Genomic DNA, 21126 nt, shown 5'->3' on the forward strand with positions numbered 1-21126 from the left:
CCTCTCCAGCATTTAGTGTTTGCATACTTTTTGATCACAGCCATTCTGATCAGTGTGAGGTGATTCCTCATGTAGTTTTGAACTTGCATTTATTTAATAATTAGTGGTATTGAAAATCTTTTCATGGAGTTCCCGTCGTGGCGCAGTGGTTGACGAATCCGACTAGGAACCATGAGGTTGCAGGTTCGGTCCCTGCCCTTGCTCAGTGGGTTAACGATCCGGCGTTGCCGTGAGCTGTGGTGTAGGTTGCAGACGCAGCTCGGATCCAGAGTTGCTGTGGCTCTGGCATAGGCCGGTGGCTACAGCTCCGATTCAACCCCTAGCCTGGGAACCTCCATGTGCCGCGGGAGCGGCCCAAGAAATAGCAACAACAACAACAACAACGACAAAAAAAAAGACAAAAGACAAAAAAAAAAGAAAATCTTTTCATGTGCTTTTTAGCCATCTGTATGTCTTCCTTGGAGAAATGTCTCTTTTGATCTGCCCATTTTTGATTGGGTTGTTTGGTTTTTGATATTAAGCTGCATGAGCTCTTTATATATTTTGGAGGTTAATCCTTGGTCAGTCACTTCATTTGGAAATATTTTCTCCCGTTCTGGGTGTTGTCTTTTTGTTTTGCTTATGCTTTCCTTTGCTGTGTAAAAGCTTTTAAGTTTAATTAGGTCCTGTTTATTTATTTATTTTTATTTTCATTACTCTAGGAAGTAGATCTGATAAGATATTGCTGCAATTTATGTCAAATAGTTTTCTGCCTGTGTTTTCCTCTAAGAGTTTTATTTGTCTTTGTTTATTTTTGGCTGCACCTGCAAAATACAAAAGTTCCTGGTCCAGAAAAACTAAGCACAAAAGTGACAGTGCAGAGTCCTTAACTGGTGAGTCACCAGGGAACTCCCTCCTCTAAGAGTATCTAGTCTTAAGTTTATGTCTTTAATCCATTTGAGTTTATTTCTATGTATGGTGTAAGAGAATGTTCTAATCTCACTCTTACACATGTAGCTGTCCAGGTTTTCCTGGCACCACTTACTGAAGAGATTGTCTTTTCTTATTCTTGCCTCTTTGTCATAGATTAATTGACAACAGGTGTGAGGGTTTGTTTGTTTGTTTTTCTGGGCTTTCTGTCTTGTTTCACTGGCCTGTATTTCTTCTGTGTTAGTACCATACCGTTTGGATTGCTGTAGTTATGTAGTAGAGTCTGAAGCCAGGGAACCTGGTTTCTCCAGCTTTGTTTTTCTTTCTCAGGAATGCTTTGGCTCTTCAGTGTCTTTTGTGTTTTCTTATAAATTTCAGAATTTTTTTGTTCTAGTTTTTTGAAAAATGCCATTGATACTCGCTTTTTTTCTTTTTTCTTTTTTTTTTGTCTTTTGTCTTTTGTTGTTGTTGTTGTTGTTGTTGTTGTTGTTGCTATTTCTTGGGCCGCTCCAGCAGCATATGGAGGTTCCCAGGCTAGGGGTTGAATCGGAGCTGTAGCCACTGGCCTACGCCAGAGCCACAGCAACATGGGATCCGAGCCGCGTCTGCAACCTACACCACAGCTCACTCGGCAACGCTGGATCGTTAACCCACTGAGCAAGGGCAGGGACTGAACCCGCAACCTCATGGTTCCTAGTCGGATTCGTTAACCACTGCGCCACCACGGGAACTCCGATACTCCCTTTTTTTCTTGATGATTCTGGCTAAAGTTTCATCAGTTTAGTTGATCTTTTCAAAGAACCAGCTTTTCATTTCATCAATCCTTTCTATGGTTTTCTTCATTTCTATTTCATTTCTGCTCTGATCTTTATGATTTCTTTCCTTCTACTAACTTTGGGTTTTGTTTGTTCTTCTTCTAGTTGCTTTAGGTGTAAGGTCAGATTGTTTACTATTTTTGTATCCTGAGTTAATATTGTATTGCTGTAAACTTCCCTCTTAGAACTACTTTTGCTGCATCCTATAGTTTTTGGATCATTGTGTTTTCATTTTCATTTGTCGCTAGGCATTTTTAAAATTTCCTCTTTGATTTCTTTTGTGATCCATGGCTTGTTTAGTAGTATATTGTTTAGTCTCCATATGTTTGTGTTTTTTGCAGTTTTTTTGTTTTTTTTTCTTCTTGTCATTGATTTCTAGTCTTATGGCATTGTGGTCGGTAAAGATGCTTGATATGATTTCAATTTTCTTAAATTTACCAGGGCTTGCATTGTGGCCCACCATGTGTTCTATCCTGGAGAATGTTTCATGTGCACTTGAGAAGAATGTGTATTCTTCTGGTTTCAGATGGAATGTTCTATAAATACTAATGAAGTCCATCTTGTCTAATATGTCATTTAAGGCCTGTATTTCCTCACTGATTTTCTGTCTGAATGATCTGTCTGTTGCTATAAGTGGAGCATTAAGGTCCCCCACTGTTAATGTGTTACTGTCACTTTTTTCTTTAATGGCTCTTAGCATTTGCCTTATATATTGAGGTGCTCCTGTGTTGGGTTTTTATATATTTATAATTTTTTTATATCTTCTTTAGAGTTTATTTTGTCTGATAAGAGTATTGCTACTCCAACTTTCTTTTGATATCCATTTTCATGAAATAACTTTCCATCCACTCCCTTTCAGTCTCTATGTTCCCTAGATCTGAAGTGGGTCTCTTGTAGACAAAATATATTTGATCTGATTTTTTGTATCCATTCAGCCAGCCCCTGGCTTTCAATTTAATATCAGATCCCTAAGTTTTGACTCAAAGTCATCCACCATGACTTGAACCATTCCTATACCTTAAATTAACCAATGCAATTTTCCCTTATAGAATGAAAATGTATCTGTTAGAAAACTTTTATCTTGTTTAACCAGATTTTCCTTACTCGATCTACAAGAACCAAGAAACTGGCCCTGGATTTGAAAGATAATTTAGTATAATCTACATATTTTGTGAGGAAAATGTTGTCATAGGAGGAGTCTGGAGTAATGATGGGTGGTATTATCCCAAATACAGGTCTTTTCTGACAAGGAAGATGGGATTGCTAAGGATAACAGACAGTAAATTTGATTCAGTTTGCACTTATCTTAAATAGCAACTTCAATGTAAAAGACACTGTGCTGTGCATTAAAAGATACCAAAACTCTGATACACAGAGATTTACGATCTTTTGGGAGAGATGGCCCCACAGATTACTCTTGGACAGACTAGAAAAGGTAGAAGACTGCTATAAACAGTGTTTACAGGAAACCCTATGAATAAGGCACAAGGGAATGGAGGGAGAATGAACAAGAACCCCCTGTGTCCTTTGATGGACAATGAAGATACTCTTGAGCTCTCTTTATGTGTCTTGTCTTGGGGTTCCACATAAGCTGTAATTTGTTCATTCATTTGCTCTTGTTAGATTTTCTTTCCTCTTGCTACATAATCCTGGTGATTCATAAACATTAATCAATGTTGCTTTTCAAAAAGAAGATTCTCTATCTGCTTTGTATATACATTTAATAAAGGGAAAACAAGACAGAATTTTGGTTCAGTGGTTGGATTTCTAGCCTTAAAAAGTGTTTCATTCACTATTTTTTTGGTCCATTTATCAAACAAAAGTAAACATTGTTACATACTAAAATATGATCAGTCCCTCTTTGTGGCAGTTATATATATATATAATATACACACACACACATAGAGAGAGAGGGAGAGAGAGAAAGCTTGGCCTCTTTGGTTTATCTCTTTAGCTCCAGCATTTCTTTTTTATTCTTTTTTTTGTCTTTTTGCTATTTCTTTGGGCCGCTCCCGCGGCATATGGAGGTTCCCAGGCTAGGGGTTGAATCGGAGCTGTAACCACCGGCCTACACCAGAGCCACAGCAACGCAGGATCCGAGCCGCGTCTGCGACCTACACCACAGCTCACGGCAACGCCGGATCGTTAACCCACTGAGCAAGGGCAGGGACCGAACCCGCAACGTCATGGTTCCTAGTTGGATTTGTTAACCACTGCGCCACACCGGGAACTCCAGCTCCAGCATTTCTTATCATAGTTTGAGGCTCTGATGGTTAATCAGTGATATGAGTCATGTCACCACATTCCGGGAGTATTAAAATGTCCTAGAGTGTAGTTTTAGACACTTTATGTCATATCTTAGTATAATGACCATAAACCCTGGCTTTAATTCTTATCCAAAGACTGGGTTCTTAATATTTAAATGTAAAAGTGGAGAGTTTTCACCGCTGTTTTCCATTGTGTACCTCTGCAGAAAGCCTACTTTTTTTTTTTTTTTAATTTTTATTTATTTATTTATTTTTTGTCTCTTTGCTATTTCTTTGGGCCGCTCCCGCGGCATATGGAGGTTCCCAGGCTAGGGGGCGAATCGGAGCTGTAGCCGCCAGCCTATGCCAGAGCTACAGCAACGCGGGATCCGAGCCACATCTGCAACCTACACCACAGCTCACGGCAACGCTGGATCGTTAACCCACTGAGCAAGGGCAGGGACCGAACCCGCAACGTCATGGTTCCTAGTCGGATTCGTTAACCACTGCGCCACGACGGGAACTCCAGAAAGCCTACTTTTTGACTTTAATATTGATTGCTACAACAAGCTTTGAATTAAAATTGCCTGCTCCAGGGAGTTCCCGTCGTGGCGCAGTGGTTGACGAATCCGACTAGGAACCATGAGGTTGCGGGTTCGGTCCCTGCCCTTGCTCAGTGGGTTAACGATCCGGCGTTGCCGTGAGCTGTGGTGTAGGTCGCAGACGCGGCTCGGATCCCGCGTTGCTGTGGCTCTGGTGTAGGCCGGCGGCTACAGCTCCGATTCAACCCCTAGCCTGGGAACCTCCATATGCCGCGGGAGCGGCCCAAGAAATAGCAACAACAACAACAAAGGACAAAACAAACAAAAATAAAATAAAAAAATAAAATAAAATTGCCTGCTCCAAGTAGTAATTTTGAGCAGTAATTTCCATTTTTTCTTTTATTCTGAGTTACTCTTGCTCACAGGTGAATATTTTATACTCTTTTAAGAATTATTTTAATCAAATCTACTGCAGTAATGGAGTCAGTAAAATCTCTTAAATTATTTTCACATTGATCATTTAGGGACACAAGGAACTGAATGAACTTCTACCCAGAGTTCTTGGAATTTGAGGACATTGTTTCCTTAAAAGCATTTCCTAAGTAGCATGTGATACAATTCCTTAGTATGGTTTCAGAATCTTTCTGTGTTAGCAACAGACTACTTAGAGTCACTGTAGGAAATGTCACTTTATAGAACTTTGTCAATGTGAGTTTCTGTTTCTTGTACATCGAGGGTGGAGTACCACAGCTCACTGTTTACGTAAGCAACTAGTAATCACATGTGAGAGTATTATGAGCAGAGCTGAATTATGATAAAGGTTAAAATGTAATAATATAACCAGGAAATGAAGGCAGTGCCAGAAAAGTTGTGGCAGAGTACTTGTAGAAATACTAGAAATATAAGATCAGTTCTTTTCCTGCTGGTCTTTATTGTCTAGATCAGTGGTTCTCAATACTTTTGTTCTCAGGACCGCTTTATATTCTGAAGGATTACTGAGGACCCCAGATAACTTCATTTATATATTTTTTTAATGGGTTGTATCTAATTTAAATTGATATAAATTATTGTATTAGATATAAAAGCTGAGACATTTTAAAAATAATTATTTAATAAATGATTTAAACATAAGCAACATGCCCACTAAGTATTAATATAACTTGTTATGAAAAATAACTTTTGAAACAAAAATGTTAGTGAAACAAGTGGTATTGTTTTATATTTTTATTAATTTCATTAATGTCTGAGTGGTAGAAGGAAAAGGAAACAATGTATTTTAGCAAGAGTAAAAGTAAATTTTAATAATCTTTTCCAAGGGGTTCCTGTTGTGGCTCAGTGGGTTAAGAGCCTGCCATAGTGTCCTTGAGGATACAGGTTTGATCCCTGTCCTCACTCAAGTGAGGGCTTGGATCCAGCATTGTTGTAGCTGTGGGGTAGGCCTCAACTGAAACTCAGATTTGACGCCTTGCTCAGGAACTTCCATATGCCACAGGGGTGGCCATAAAAATAAATTAAAAAAAATAAAAAGTAGTCTTTTCCAGATAATTGCAGAGATTCATCTTTGATATGATCTCAGAGGGGTAACTTCCTAAAGATTAGTTAAATGAAGAATTTGAAACCACATTAATGAACACTTTATTATACTAAAATTCATTGGTCTGTCTTGCACTCGATTGGATCTTCATTCATGCGTGATTTTGTAACATCATACATTTGCTCATTTGGAAAATATTAGTTCACTGAGTGATACAGATCTTCCAAATGTTGCTATGTTTTTATTAAACATTATAAAAAGGTCATGCTAATACAAAGGGTGTCATCAAAAAGTCTGTGGGTTTTCATTTTTCATTTTTGTTATTTAACTTAGTTTTGTGGAGGTGACAAATACAGTGGTTACTAGTACAGTTTAGTGCCACTGTCTTTGTTTTATGTTCTATGTTAACTTGCCAGCACTTTTAGTATCCATTATAAAGAATGAGACTCAAATAAAGTGACTTTCAGTGATATGTATATATCAAGGAAGTAAATGTGGTGACATTTTTAAAAAAGTGTACTACTGTCTCCTTTATCAGCAAACTTGGTTTATAGGAGTGACCGACCTGTGTTTTGATTTGACCACAGTTTTCATTAAAATGATTATTTGTGATATATGCATAGTCAAGATGCATTGTTTCTGGGAATCATATTCCATGGAGAAATGAAAAGAAAGCAAAACCACCATTACTTAACATCTCTGGAGTACTTTTAGTAATGGGCTCACAAAATATTCAAAATATAGCCATTTTCAAGGGAAATGAGATAAAATTTATATTTAGGTGAATTTCAAGTTTTTCCTTACTATGCATTTTGTAAGAAAAAACACTCAGGAGTGATTAAATAATTTACAGCTATTTTGAAAGATGTTTCAAGATACTGCACAAGTTTTATGACAATCTCAATGTATATCTCTTATCATTAAAATAACATCTAAACCATTCCATGCTTAAGATCACGATTCTTTGTCTAGACAAATGTGATATATTTAGGTGAAAAAAATAAAAGGCTGAAACTCAATTACTTTCAGACTTTCTCTCACTCTGTTCCCCATGAAGACATAAAACCTAAATTAAGAGGTTTGAAAGCAAAGGTGCACAAAGATCTCACTTCTGTGACAGAGAAACTGGACGGTTATAAACATCTAAAAATGTACATTATTTACCTTTTCACAAACATGATACATTTATAAAAAGGAAAAAAGTAATTTTATTTATTTTTCCATACCAGATGTCATTTTTATTATTTTTTCTTGTTTATTAAAAACAGTGCATGTCATAAAAAATTAAGGAATACAGAAAAATGTACAATAGGAAAATATAAATCAGCTATAATAAAACTACCTGGATATAGAAATATTAGCATTTTTCTGTACTTTATATTTTATTTCCAATTTTATTTTTAATTAAAAAATTATTGGCATATAGTTGACTTACAATGTTGTATTAATTTCAAGTGTATAGCAAAGTCCATCAGTTATACATCCATTCTTTTTCAGATTGTTTTGCCATAGGGATTGGAAGTGTATAATTTTTAAAACTTGTGTTTGTTTTGCATCTCCTTATAAGATAGGTATATTTATATTCACAGAGCTACAACCTATTTTTTAGAATGAATACAACCTGCTTTTCAGAATGAGTTTAAATTTGGAAAGAGCATAATTGCTTTCAGGAACAGAATCTTTCTCTTCTCAACCAGCTTTAGGAACACTGAAAACCCCCGTCAAGGCAGTAGTACTTTGATCTTGTCAGAAGCTCTCAAGTGGTAATGTACATGAGAATTTCTTGAAAAGTTTGTTAACAGATTCTTGGGACCCAAACCCATTATTATGTAAATAATGGGTGGAGCCCAGGAGTCTGCATTTCAATAAGCTATGTAGGTGTTTGAGCCAGTGTTAAAAGTCACTGTTTTGAGGATTAGATGAGCTAGAAGAATCTGTTATCTTTTCACTCCACATTCCAAAACAGGATATCCCATTTTTGAGCCTATTTTGAATGTAAATTTTAACATTAACAGTTCTATAAGTACAGTTTTATTCCTGAATTAGTAATTTGAACACCTAAGGATTGGCTTATCCCAAGAGTTTCTGTTATTAAACAACATTTGCATAGAACTTTAACATTAACAGTTCTGTAAATAAGCTTTTATCCCTGAATTAGCAATGTGAATACCTAAGGATTGGTTTATCCCAAGAGTTTCTGTTGTTAAAAAACATATTCTTAGAAATGAATTTCTTTGAAGCCTCAGAGGAACCTATCCAAGACAGACTTTCTTTAAAATTATTTAAAAACTTAAAAAAATTGAAGGCAAAAAATACTCTGAAATTTTTCCTAATCCATATGGATTTTAGAATATTGTGTGTGTTCTTTTTTTTTTTGGTCTTTCTAGGGCTGTACCGAGGCATATGAAAATTCCCAGGCTAGGTGCACCTGCTTGTCTACACAACAGCCACAGCAATGCCAGATCCTTAACCCACTGAACAAGGCCAGGGATCAAACTTGCATCCTCATGGGTACTAGTTGGGTTCATTACCACTGAGCCATTATGGCAACTCCTGTGTGTGTTCTAAGGGCATAAACTTTTAACCTAAGTTTTATTGCAGTGATTAAGTAAAGCTGTTTGGAAAGTCAAAACACAAACATACCAAGTAACTAAATAAAAAATTTTTGAAAGTATTTTCACTTTGTATATTGAAGAGTATTTTTTTTTAATTCTGATTTATTTTTCCCAGTCAAGTCTCTTACATACAGTAAATTTACCCTTTGCAGTGTACAGTGTAAAAAACAAAAATCAGATGAGTGAATCTTACAGATCTTATTGGCTTTATCCAATTTAGCAGATGGAAAGAAGCTCTGAGGAGCTATAGAATATTGAAAGGCTAAAGCAGAAGAAAGTGGGATCCAGAAAGTTACATTAGACAAAAAAGCAAGTTTGTTATTGCAAGGTTGGTTTCCTTTGCCTGGGTGGCAGGGGTCTAAGAGTCAGACTATCTAGCTAGTCAGATTATTCCTGATTGGTTTAAAATTCCTTTTCTGGAAGCGCCAAAACTAAAATCGTCTCACTTTGGTGATTTGGTGCTTAGTTTAAGTAACTGAATTTGGGGACCTGTTGTTTTTAACAACAGTTTTATAAGTTTTGAGAAATGAATTCAGTTGTGAGACCAACCCCATAATTAAAATACACTGTGTTATCCCCCAAACATTCCTTTGTAGTTCTTTGTATTCTTTTGTAGAACTCTTTTTAGTTCCTTCTACCTCATCCCTGGCAAACAGTGACCTCTTTTCTTTCCCTATACTTTTACTTTTTTGGAGAATGTTATATATACGGAATCATGTGTTAGTCTTTTGAGGCTGGCTTCTTTAACTTAGCAGATTTGAGATTTATCTGCACTGTTGAGTTAATCAGTGGTTAAGCCCATTTTATTGCTGAGTTATATACCCATTTCTTCATTCATTGGTTGATGGACATTTAGGTTTTATAAGTTTTTGGTGATTGTGAACTATACTGCCATAAACGTTCATGCACAGGGTTTTGTGTGAATGTATGGTTTCACTTCTCTTGAGAAAAAAATATCTAGCAGTGAGGTTACAGGGTTGTATGTTAAGGTTATGTTCATAAGAAACTGGCAAATTATTTTCCATATTGGCTGCATCATTTGCATTGAGACTAGCAGTGTGTGAGAGAACCAGATGTTCTGCATCCTTAGTATTTAGGACTGTCAGGGTTTTGTTTTGTTTTTTAAGTTTTGTTTTGTTCTATTTTAGTCATAAGTGAATAGCTGTATCTCATTGTGATTTTAATTTGCATTTCATTGATGACCAGTGGTGCTAAGCATCCATTCATGTGGTCATTTTGCATCCTTATTTCTTTTTTTCTGTTCATATCTTTATTTTATGACTTTATTGAGTTACTTTGTTTTAATTATTACTCAGTTTTTAAGAGTTCTTTATATATTGTGAATACAAATCTTTTATCAGATATGCATTTTGCAGATATTTTCTGCCAACCTCTGACTTATTTTTTCATTTTCTTAATAGTGTCTTTTGAAGTGGAGAAATATTTTGGTGAAGATCTGTCTAACTTATCAGGGTTTGCTGATCATAGTTTTGTCATAATTAAATCTTTGCCTAGCCTAGAATTACAAATATTTATTTTCTCTTATATGTTCTCCTAGAAAGTATGTAATTCTTAGTTTTATTTGGGGTTTATGATCCATTTCCTGTTAATGTTATGAATATTGAACTGTTCTAGGGTCATTTGTTGAAAATTCTGTCCTTTCTCCATTGAATTCCCCTTGTACTGTGTTAAAAATCAGTTGATTATATATGTCAGATTATATATCTGTTTCTGGACTCAACTTTGTCCCATTGATCTTTATGTCTGTCACCAATACCACACTACCTTGATTACTACAGCTTAAAGATGTCTTGAAATCCAGTCTTGAGTTTTGTTTTTATTTTTCAAATTGTTTAGGCTATTATGTTTGCTTTTTCTTATAACTTTTAGAATCAGCTTCTCAATTTGTATGGAAAGTCATAGGTCACTGCTAGAACACAGAAATACAGTTTATTTTAATTTACCCACTTTTAATTTCTAATGTCTTTTGTAGATTCTGTGAGATTTTCTACATAGTCAGCGATTTGTGAAAAAAATGAAGACCATTTTATTTCTTACTTTCAGATCTGTATGACTTTTACTTTTATTTTAGCTTTATTGCACTGCCTAGGACCTCTAGTATGTTTTGGGATTGTTTTGGACTGCGCCCATGGAATGCGGAAGTTCCCAAGGCCAGGGATTGAACCTGCACCATAGCAGTGACAATGCTGCACCCTTAGCTTCTAGGCCACCAGGGAACTCCCTCCAGTATATTTTTGAAAAGGAGTAACGAGGGCAGTTATTCTTGCGCATTTCCAATCTTATGGGGAACTTATTCAGTCGTTCATCATTAAGTATGATACCACCTATAGTTTCTATGTAGATGCTTTTTACTGGGTTGCAGAAGTTTCCTTCAGTTTATTGTCTGCTGAGAGTTTATATAATGAATGGATGTTACATTTTTCTGCATCTATTTAGATCATCATATGGTTTTTCTTCCTTAGAACATTGATTTGGTGAGTTACAGTTACTAACTTTGACATTGAATCAGCCTTTCATGCCCTTGGATAAACCTCACTTGATCATGATGTGTATCCTTTCTTTTTCCCTATTGCTAGATTTGATTTGCTAACATTTTGTCACATTTTTATACCTATGTTCATTAGAAATACTGTAATTTTGTCTTTGTTTTATTTTGATGTCAGGGCTTCATCAAATGAGTTGGGAACTTTTCCTGTCTTTTTTTTTTTTTTTTTTTTCCTGAAAGGACCTATGTACAATTAGTATTATTTCTTAAATGTTTGGATAGAATTCACCAGTAAAGCCATTTGGGCCTTGGTGGAGGGTTTTTAACCATAGTTAAAGTTTTTCTTTACTGTATAGAGGAGTTTTTAGATTGTCTGTCTTTTCTTTTTTTGTTGTTTTTTTGTTTTGTTTGTTTTTTGCTTTTTTAGGGCCACATCTAAAATGGGATGGATTTTAGGCTAGGAGCTGAATCAGAGTTGCAGCTGCCGGTCTACACCACAGCCACAGCAATGACAGATCCTTAACCCACTGGGCAAGGCCAGGGATCAAACCCCATCCTCATGGATACTAGTCGGGTTTGTAACCTGCTGAGCCACAACTGGAGCTCCCTATCTGTCTTTTCTTTTTGCCTTTTTTTTTTTTGGTAAGATTTTTATTTTTTCTATTAAGTTGATTTACAGTGTTCTGTCAATTTCTGCTATACAGCAAAGTGACCCAGCATACACACACACACACTCATACACACACACACACACACACACACACACACACACACACATTTGTTTTCTTACATTATCTTCCATCATGTCCTGTCTCTTTTCTTAAGCAAGTTTTTATACTCTGTCTTTCCAGAAACTTCTCCATTTTAATGAACTTGTTGGATTTATAGGCATAGAGTTTTAAGTAAATTTTTCTTATTATTCTTTTAATAGCTCTTGGGTCTATAGTGTTGCTCCCTCTTTCATTCCTAAAATTGGTAATTTGTGTCCTCTATTTTATTTTGATCATCCTGACTGTGTGTTTATGAATTATATTAATCTTTTCAAAGAGCCTGCCTTGTGTTTTATTGCTTTTCTCTATTTTTCTGTTTTCAATTCATTAGTTTCTATTCATATTGATATCACTCCCTCCCTTTTGTTTGCTTTGAGTTTAATCTCTTCTTCTTTGCTTAAAATAAACATTTCATTATGTAAATGTCCCAAAAACTTCTTTGGCTTCATTCTGCAAATTTTGATGCTAGTTTCATTGTTATTCAGTCAGAATATTTTCTAATCATCCTTGTGACTTCCTCTTTGACCTATATTTAGAGGTGTTTTGTTTAATTTCTCTATATTTAGACATATTCCAGATATTTTTCAGTTACAGATTTCTAGTTAATTCCATTGTGGTAAGAGAACATGTTTTATATACATTTTAGGTTTTGGGGTTTAATTCATTGAGTTGGTTTTATAGCTCAGAATATGGGCTATCTTAGATTCTGTTCCATGTGTGCTTAAAGAGAATATATTGCTCTTATTGGATGAAGTGCTATATAAATGTCATTTTGATTGATAGACTTCCATCAGAAAGGTGTTCTATATATCTTTACTGATTTTTGTCTACTTGTTGCTTCACTTACAGAGAGAGTATTGAAGTCCCCAGTTGTAATGTGGATTTGTTTGTTTCTCTTTTTAGTTCAGTAGTTTTGCATCACTTATTTTAGCATGATATTTTTAGGAGCATAAACATTTAGGATTATTGAGTCCTTTTGGGACATTGATTCCTTTAGTGTCATGTCCTCTCTTAAACCTGACAATTTTCTTTGTTTTGTGGTCTATTTTAATAGTAATGTAGCTACTCCAGCTTTCTTTTGAGTTGTGTTTACATGTTTTTTTTTCCCCCTGTCCTACTTGTTTTAACTGTATACAAAGCATACCTCAGAGATATTGCGAGTTTGGTTCCAGACCATCTCAGTAAGTCAAATATTGCAGTAAAGTGATTCAGATGAATAAAACTTAGTTTACATAATACCATAGTCTATTAAGTATGTAATAGCATTATGCCTAAAAAAATCAATGTACACACCTTAGTTTAAAAATACTTTATTGCTAGAAAATGCTAACCATTATCGAGCCTTCAGTGAGTCATAATCTTTTTTCAGTAGTAACATAAAAGATTACTCATCACAAATCACCATAAAAAATATAATAATAATTTTAAAAGTTTGAAATATTGCAAACATAACCAAAATGTGACAGAAGCACGAAGTGAACAAATACTTTTGGGAAAAAGGCGATAAGCTTCTTCAAACCAGGGTTGCCACAGAACTTCCACTTGTTTTTTAAAAAAAGCAATTATGCAAAAGTACAATGAAACAAGATACGCTGTTTATGTCTAAAGTGAATTTCTTATATCTTGTATCTTGCTCTCCTTATGTCTGTATCTTGCACTCCATGTTTTTCTTATTTCTAATATTTCCATTTGGCTCTTGAAAAGCAGCTTTATTAAGATTTACTAATAATTCTTAATTATAAAATAATTCACATACTCTACAATTCATATGAAGCAGCTTAGCAGCTTTTAGTATATCACAGAATTGTGCATGCACAGTTTTTGGAATTTTGATCATCTCAGAAAGAAACCTCATACCAATTAGGAGTCAGTCTTCCTTTCTCCCCAAAACATTCCCCCATCCATTCATCTCTATAGATTTGTCTATTTTGGACATTTCATATGAACAGAATCATATACTATGTAGTCTTCTGCGACTGGCTTCTTTCACTTAGCATATTTTTTTCATGCATGTTTTAGCATTGATCGGTTCTTAATTCTTTTTTATTAGTAAATAATATTCCATTGTATAGATATATATTCTTATTTATAAATTCATCAGTTGATCAACATTTGGATTATTCCCATGTTTTCGACTCTTATAGATAATGCTGCTATGAACATTGATGTACAAGGTTTTGTGGGCATATCTATTTTCACTTCTCTTCAGTATATCTAGAAGTAGAGTTTCTGGGTTATATGATATTTCTGTATTTATAGCCTTTTGAGAAACTGCCAAATTGTTTTTAAAGGTGACCCACCATCAATATGAGAATTCCAATTTCTCCACATCCTTACCAACACTTGTTATTGTCCTTCCTTTTTTTTTTTTTTTTTTTGTCCTTCTTTTTGATAATAGTCAACCTCCTGGGTGTATGGTGGTTTCTCATTGTGGTTTTGATTTACATTTTCCTGATAACTAAAGATGTTCAGCTTCTTTTCGTATGCTCATTGGCCGTTTATATGTCTTCTTTGGGAAAATGTCTATTCAGGTCCCTTGCTTATTTTTTATTGTTATTTGTCTTTTTACTATTGAGTTATAGGAGTCTTTAGTGTATTTCTAGATACCAGTTCCTTATCAGATATGATTTCCAAATATTTTCTTCCATTTAGCAGGCTTTTCCTTTTACTTTCTTAATAACGTCTTTGATGCACATGTGGCTTTAATTTTTTAAGAATTGAGGTATAATCGACATACAACGTATTAGTTTCAAGTATACAGTGTAATGATTCGTATACATTGCATAATGATCATCATAGTAAGTCTAGTTAACATCTGTCACCATACATAGTCACAAATTTTTTTTTTTCTTGTGATGAGAACTTTTAAGATTTACTTCCTTAGCATCTTTATATGCACTATGGTATATATACTGTATGTTACATTGCTATGACAATTTATTTTTTAACTCAAAAGTTTGTACCTTCACCCATTTTGCCCACCCCCTCCCCCTTGCCTCTGACAGCCATGATCTCTGTATCCATGAGCTAGGTGTTTTATTTATTTATTTTTCTTTTGTTTATAAAGATTTCATATGTTCTTAAGAGCATGCTCTTTCTCTTTCTGACTTATTTCCTTTAGCATAATGCCCTCAAGATCCAAACATGTTGTTACAAATGGCAAGATTTCCCTCTTAAGGAGTTCCCACTGTGGTGCAGAGGAGTAAGGATCAGGTGTTGTCTTTTTAGCGCCATGGGTTTGATCCCCAGCCCAGTGCAGTGGGTTTAGGATCTGGCATTGCCGCAGCTGTGGCTTGATTTGATTCCCTGGCCCGGGAACTTCCATATGCTGTGGGTGCAGCCAAAAAAAAAAAGAAGAAGAAAAGATTTCCCTCTTTATTTATGGCTGAATAATATTCCACTGTGTATGTATGTATATGTATGTGTGTCTACACATAGATTACATTTTCTATCTTCATTCATCCATCATGGACACTTGGATTGTTTCCATTTCTTGACCATTGCAAATAATGCTGCAGTGAACATGGGGTACATGTATGTTTTAAAGTTAGTGTTTTTATTTTCTTTGGATAAATACACAGAGGTAGAATTGCTGGATCATATGGTAGCTCCGTTTTTAATGTTTTGATTAACCCCTATAATGTTTGCCATAGTGGCTGCACTAATTTACATTCCCAACACTGCATAAGGGTTCCTTTCTTCTCACATTCTTAGCAACATTTGTTAGTTCTTACCTTTTTGATAATAGCCATTCTAACAGGTGTAAAGTAATATCTCATTGTAGTTTTAATTTGCATTTCCCTGATTATTAGTGATGTTCACCATCTTTTTGTGAACCTGTTGGCCATCTGTTTTATCTTCTCTGAATAAAATGTCTATTTAGATCCTTTGCCCATTTTTTAATCAAATTATTTTCTAGTTTTGAGTTATATGAATTTTTTATATTTTGGATATAACCTCTTATCAGGTTGCAGATATTTTCTTCCATTCTGTAGGTTGCCTTTTCAGTTTTGTTGATGGTTTCCTTTACTGTCCAGAAACTTTTTTTTTCTTTTTCTTTTTAAGGCTGCAACTGCGGCATATGGAAGAACCAGGGTTGGGGTCAAATCAGAGCTGCAGCTGCCTGCCTATTGCTACAGCCACAACAATGCCAGATCCGAGCCACATCTCTGACCTATACCACAGCTTGCAGCAACACTGGATCCTTAGCCCACTGAGTGAGACCAGGGATTGAATCCACATCTTCGTGTATACTAGTGAGATTCTTAACCCACTGAGCCACAGTGGGAACTCCCAGAAGCATTTTAGGATGATGTTTTGTTGTTATTGTTGTTATTGTATTAATTTTATGGCTGCACTTGCAGCATATGGAAGTTCCCAGGGCAGGGATTGAATCCAAACCACAGCTGGGACCTACACCTCAGCTGTGCCAACGCTGTACCCTTTAACTCATTGCATTGGCTGGGGAGTGAACCCATGTCTCTGCTGCAGTCAGACTCTTAACCTGCTATACCACAGCAGGATCTCCCATTTTGAATTAATTTTTGTGTATGGTTTAAGATAGTAGTTTTATTCTTTTGTGTGTGGTGGTCTTGTTTTTCATATTTATTGAAGAGTTTTTCTTTCCTTATTGTATATTCTTGGCTCCTTTTTATAAAGTTATTGACCATATATGAATGGATTTATTTCTGGGCTTTCTATGCTTTTCCATCAATCTGTGTATCTGTTTTCATGTCAGTACCATACTGTTTTGGTTATTATAACTTTGTGTGTTTTTTGTTTTTGTTTTTTGTCTTTTCTAGGGCGACTTCTGCTGCATATGGAGGTTCCCACGCTAGGGGTTCTAACCGGAGCTGTAGCCACCGGCCTACGCCTGAGCCAAAACAACACAGGATCCGAGACACATATGCGATCTACCCCACAGCTCATGGCAATGCTGGATCCTTAGCCCACTGAGTGAGGCCAGGGATTGAACCTGCAACCTCATGGTTCCTAGTCAGATTTGTTAACCACTGAGCCATGATAGGAACTCCATGACTTTGTAATATAGTTTAAAATCAGCGTGATACCTCCAGTTTTGCTTTTCTTTCTCAGGATTGCTTTGGCTATCTGGGGCCTTTTCTGGTTCTGTACAAATTTAGGATTGTTTTATTTCTATGAAAAATGCCATTGAAATTTTGGTAGGGATTGCCTTGAATCTATAGATTGCTTTGGATAGTATGGACTTTTAAACAGTATTATATGGATATATAGAGAGAACATTTCATGAAAAAGCAACAAAATACATTCTTATCAGGTGTACATGAAACATTCTCCAGGATAAATTGTATGTTAGCCCATAAAACAAGTCTTAAAAATTTAAGAAGATTGGGTCATATATATCAAGTATTTTTTCCAAACACAGTGGTATGAAACTAGAAATCAGTCAGAAGAAGAATTGGGAAAATTCACTTATTTGTGGAGAATAAACAATATACTACTTAACAACTAAAGGGTCAAAGAAGAAACCAAAGGGAAATTTAAAAGTACCTTGAGAGAAATGAAAATGAAAATACAATGTACAAAAACTTATGGGATGAAGCAGAAACAGTTCTGAGAGGGGAGTCCTAGCAATAAAGAAACAAGAAAAATCTTAAACAACCAAACTTACACCTAAAGGAACTAGAAAAATAGAACAGTTAAGCCCAGAGCTGGTAGAAGGAAGGAAATGACAAAGATCAGAGTGGAAATAAATGAAATAGGAACTTGACAACAGATAAGGTCAGTGAATCTAAGAACTGGTTATTTGTAAAGATAAAATTGACAGACCTTTAGCTAGAATTACCCCAAAAAGAAAAAGAAAGAAAGAGAACTCAAATCAAATCAGAAATGAAGGAGAAGAGACATTGCAACATATGCCACAGAAATACAAAGTATCATATAAGACTCCTATGAACAATTGTACATCACACATTTTACAACCTATAAGAAATGAATAAATTTCTGAAAGCATACAACCTGTCAAGACCGAATCACTGTTAGTAAACAGAATTCAACAATACTTTAAAAAAATCTTTCGCCATGATCAAGTGGAGTTTATTCCAGAGGTGCAAGGATGGTTCAGATTCCTTAAATCAGTTAATATAATATACCACATTAAAAAAAATGAAGGATAAAAACCTTATGACCTTCTCAATAAATGCAGAAAAAGCATTTGACACAATTCAACATTCTTTTGCGATAAAAACTCAAAAAGTGGGTGTAGAGGGAACATATGACAAGCTCACAGTTAATACCATACTCAGTGGTGAAAGCTGAAAGCTTTCATTCTAAGGAACAAGACAAGAATGCCCACTCTTGCCACTTTTATTCAACATAGCGTTGGAAGTCCTAGCCAGAGCAGTCAGACAAGAAAAACAAATAAAAAGAATCCAAATTGAAAAGAAGAAGCAGGGAGTTCCCTCTGTGGCTCTGTGGGCTAAGAACCAGACATTGTCTCTGTGAGGATGTGGGTTCGATCCCTGGCTTCACTCAGTGGGTTAAGGATCCAGCTTTGCCGCAAGCTGCAGGGTAGATCGCAGGGGGAGGCTTGCATCTGGTGTTATAGTGGCCATGGCAGAGGCTGTAGCTACAGCACCAATTTGACCACCTAGCCCAGGAAATTCCATATATTGCAGGTGTGGCTGTAAAAATTTTAAAAAAGAAAAGGAAGAAGTAAAACTGTCAATATTTGCAGATGATTTTTTTTAAAGCTTTAAGAAAGATAAATGTCAAGTACTATTACTTTGAGCTTTAAACTGTTGTCTAGATATGCTAAATAAACTAAAATGACATATGAGAGAAATATCTGAGATTGAGATCTAGGAATTTTAATTTTTGGGCTTATTAGCTATACATTTTACTAACTCCCCGTATTTCATTAAATAAAAATTAGGTAATCATTAAGTAAAACTTAGGTAATTAAAAAATTAAGATTTGGGGAGTTCCCATTGTGGCACAGCAGAAAAAAATCTGACTAGTGTCCATGAGGATGCAGGTTCGATTCCTGGCCTGGCTCAGTGGATCGAGGATCCAGCGTTGCCATGAGCTGTGGTGTAGGTTGCAGACACGGCTCATAACCTGCATGGCTGTGGCTGTGGTGTAGGCCAGCAGTTGTAGCTCCCATTCAAGCTCTAGTCTGGAAACTTCCATATGCCTCAGGTGTGGCACTAAAAAGCAGGAAAAAAAAGATTTGATTTTCTTTTCCACTTTTAGTGTTAAATGTTTACAAAAGACAGTGAAGGATTCTTATCACATAATATGTAGACCGTGTGCCTGTGAACTTGAAGTTTGTGCCAAATGTGGAAAGAAAGAAGACATTGTTATCCCGTGAGTATTTCTTTTTATGTTCATGGTTTACTCTTTTAGTAATTGATGTATGAGTTTTCTTTTAAAGAAACATTCAGTACTTCTGAAAGTCTTAACATGCAGTATATCATGCCATTGTAGATGTTTTTCTACTAACAGGAAAAACGTAATTAATTGTTAAAATTCTCTATCATTATAATAAAAGTAAAACATTGTTTTTAGGAAATTAAAACATCTGTGAGGTTCACATTTATTACACATTGCAGAAGATTTACTCATTATGTAACTTCTTTTTCACATGAATATCGTGTATTAATTTCTTTTGATCATACTTTATTGACAACTGTATTATAATTGGTCAGCTCTTAAGTTAATCATCAAGAATCTTTTCCTCATATCATTATGGTCCTATTAATCAAGAAATGTAGTATAAAGGTCTTTTCAGTCTATATAGTTAAACAATGAAATCCTGAGAAATAAACAGTTTTCTTCTTCCATCTGTAGGTTTAATAAAGAACCAGAAAAGACAGAAAATATTGAAAATAGTCTATGTTCCAACCACAGAAGAAGGGGCCAAAGAAATGAAGAGAGAGATGATGATTTAGATTTTGATATTGATTTAGATGACAAAGAAGATGACAATCAAATGGATTAATATAATCATGTTAAAAGTTTGAAAACATGAAATTCTGAACAACTTCAAGGTTTTAAAAAAACATATTGTGGAATCCAGTAAGGAAATTGGAAGAACCTATAGAAAATAGGCAAAATTTATAAATGAACAGTATGAATTGTGTATGATACTTGAATAATGATAAAACATTAATCTGGAGTTTTCTTATAATACATTTTATTTATTTTTTATTTCTTTTTACTTGTACAATGATCATCACAACAAAACTTTATAGCATTTCCATCCTAAACCCTCAGTGCATCCCTCCACCCACTTTTTTTTTTTTTTTGGCTTTTTGCCATTTCTTGGGCCGCTCCTGCAGCATATGGAGTTCCCAAGCTAGGGGTCGAATCGGAGCTGTAGTCACTGGCCTACACCAGAGCCACAGCAATGTGGGATCTGAGCCCCATCTGCAACCTATACCAGAGCTCACGGCAACGCCGGATCCTTAACCCAATGAGCAAGGCCAGGGATTCAACCCGCAACCTCACTAGTCGGATTCATTAACCACCAAGCCACGACGGGAACTCCATCCACCCCACTTCTTATAGTACATTTTAAAGTGGCATGTGTGAATATATCTGCCACAGTGAGTATTGCATTTCATTGGAATTTTTTAGAAGAATATATTATCTAATATCAAACTAAGCAAGATTCAGAATTGATGGTTGTATGAGACTATTTCATGGGGGAGTTCCCCTCATGGCTCAGTGGTTAATGAACCCAACTAGTATCCATGAGGAAGATCCAGCGTTGCTGTGAGCGGTGGTGTAGGTTGCAGATGTGGCTTGGATCTGGTGTTGCTGTAGCTGTGGTGTAGGCCAGCAGCTGTAGCTCCGATTTGACTCCTAGCCTGGGAACCTCCTTATGCCGCGGGTGCAGCCCTAATAAGACAAAAGACCAAAAAAAAAGAAGTATCTCATGGAAAAATCAGATAACATTATGTCATTGGCCTCAGAAATTGGTCCTCAAGAGGTACCTTTTGATAGATTTACCTCGGGTAAATGTCCCACATAACAAAAGCCCCCTTGTTTACACTTGCTTGTTTTAAAGCAAAAAGTTTATTTTTTCCTATAATAATGTTTAGCAAGTATATAGTAATTTTTCTTTGAAAGTTTTTATATATCTTATTGCATCATTTTTACCATTTTTCTTTTGTGAAATACACATGAAGAAAAAAATGCTTAAAA

The 21126-nt window shown here is 35.5% G+C and overlaps 1 protein-coding gene across 1 annotated transcript in view; it reads left to right on the top strand.

The window, feature by feature from the left end:
• The window catches only part of C2H9orf85 (chromosome 2 C9orf85 homolog), a 63737-nt gene extending 43787 nt beyond the window's left edge, over positions 1-19950 (top strand). Inside the window, exons 3-4 of the mRNA XM_047767773.1 lie at positions 19171-19284; positions 19768-19950. Coding sequence (XP_047623729.1) covers positions 19171-19284; positions 19768-19918 — 265 coding nt within the window. The 3' untranslated portion in view covers positions 19919-19950. The remainder of the gene's footprint in view (positions 1-19170; positions 19285-19767) is intronic.
• The last annotated feature ends 1176 nt before the right edge of the window (positions 19951-21126 follow it).

Source organism: Phacochoerus africanus, chromosome 2 (genome assembly GCF_016906955.1).
Source record: "Phacochoerus africanus isolate WHEZ1 chromosome 2, ROS_Pafr_v1, whole genome shotgun sequence".
Lineage (NCBI taxonomy): Eukaryota > Metazoa > Chordata > Mammalia > Artiodactyla > Suidae > Phacochoerus > Phacochoerus africanus.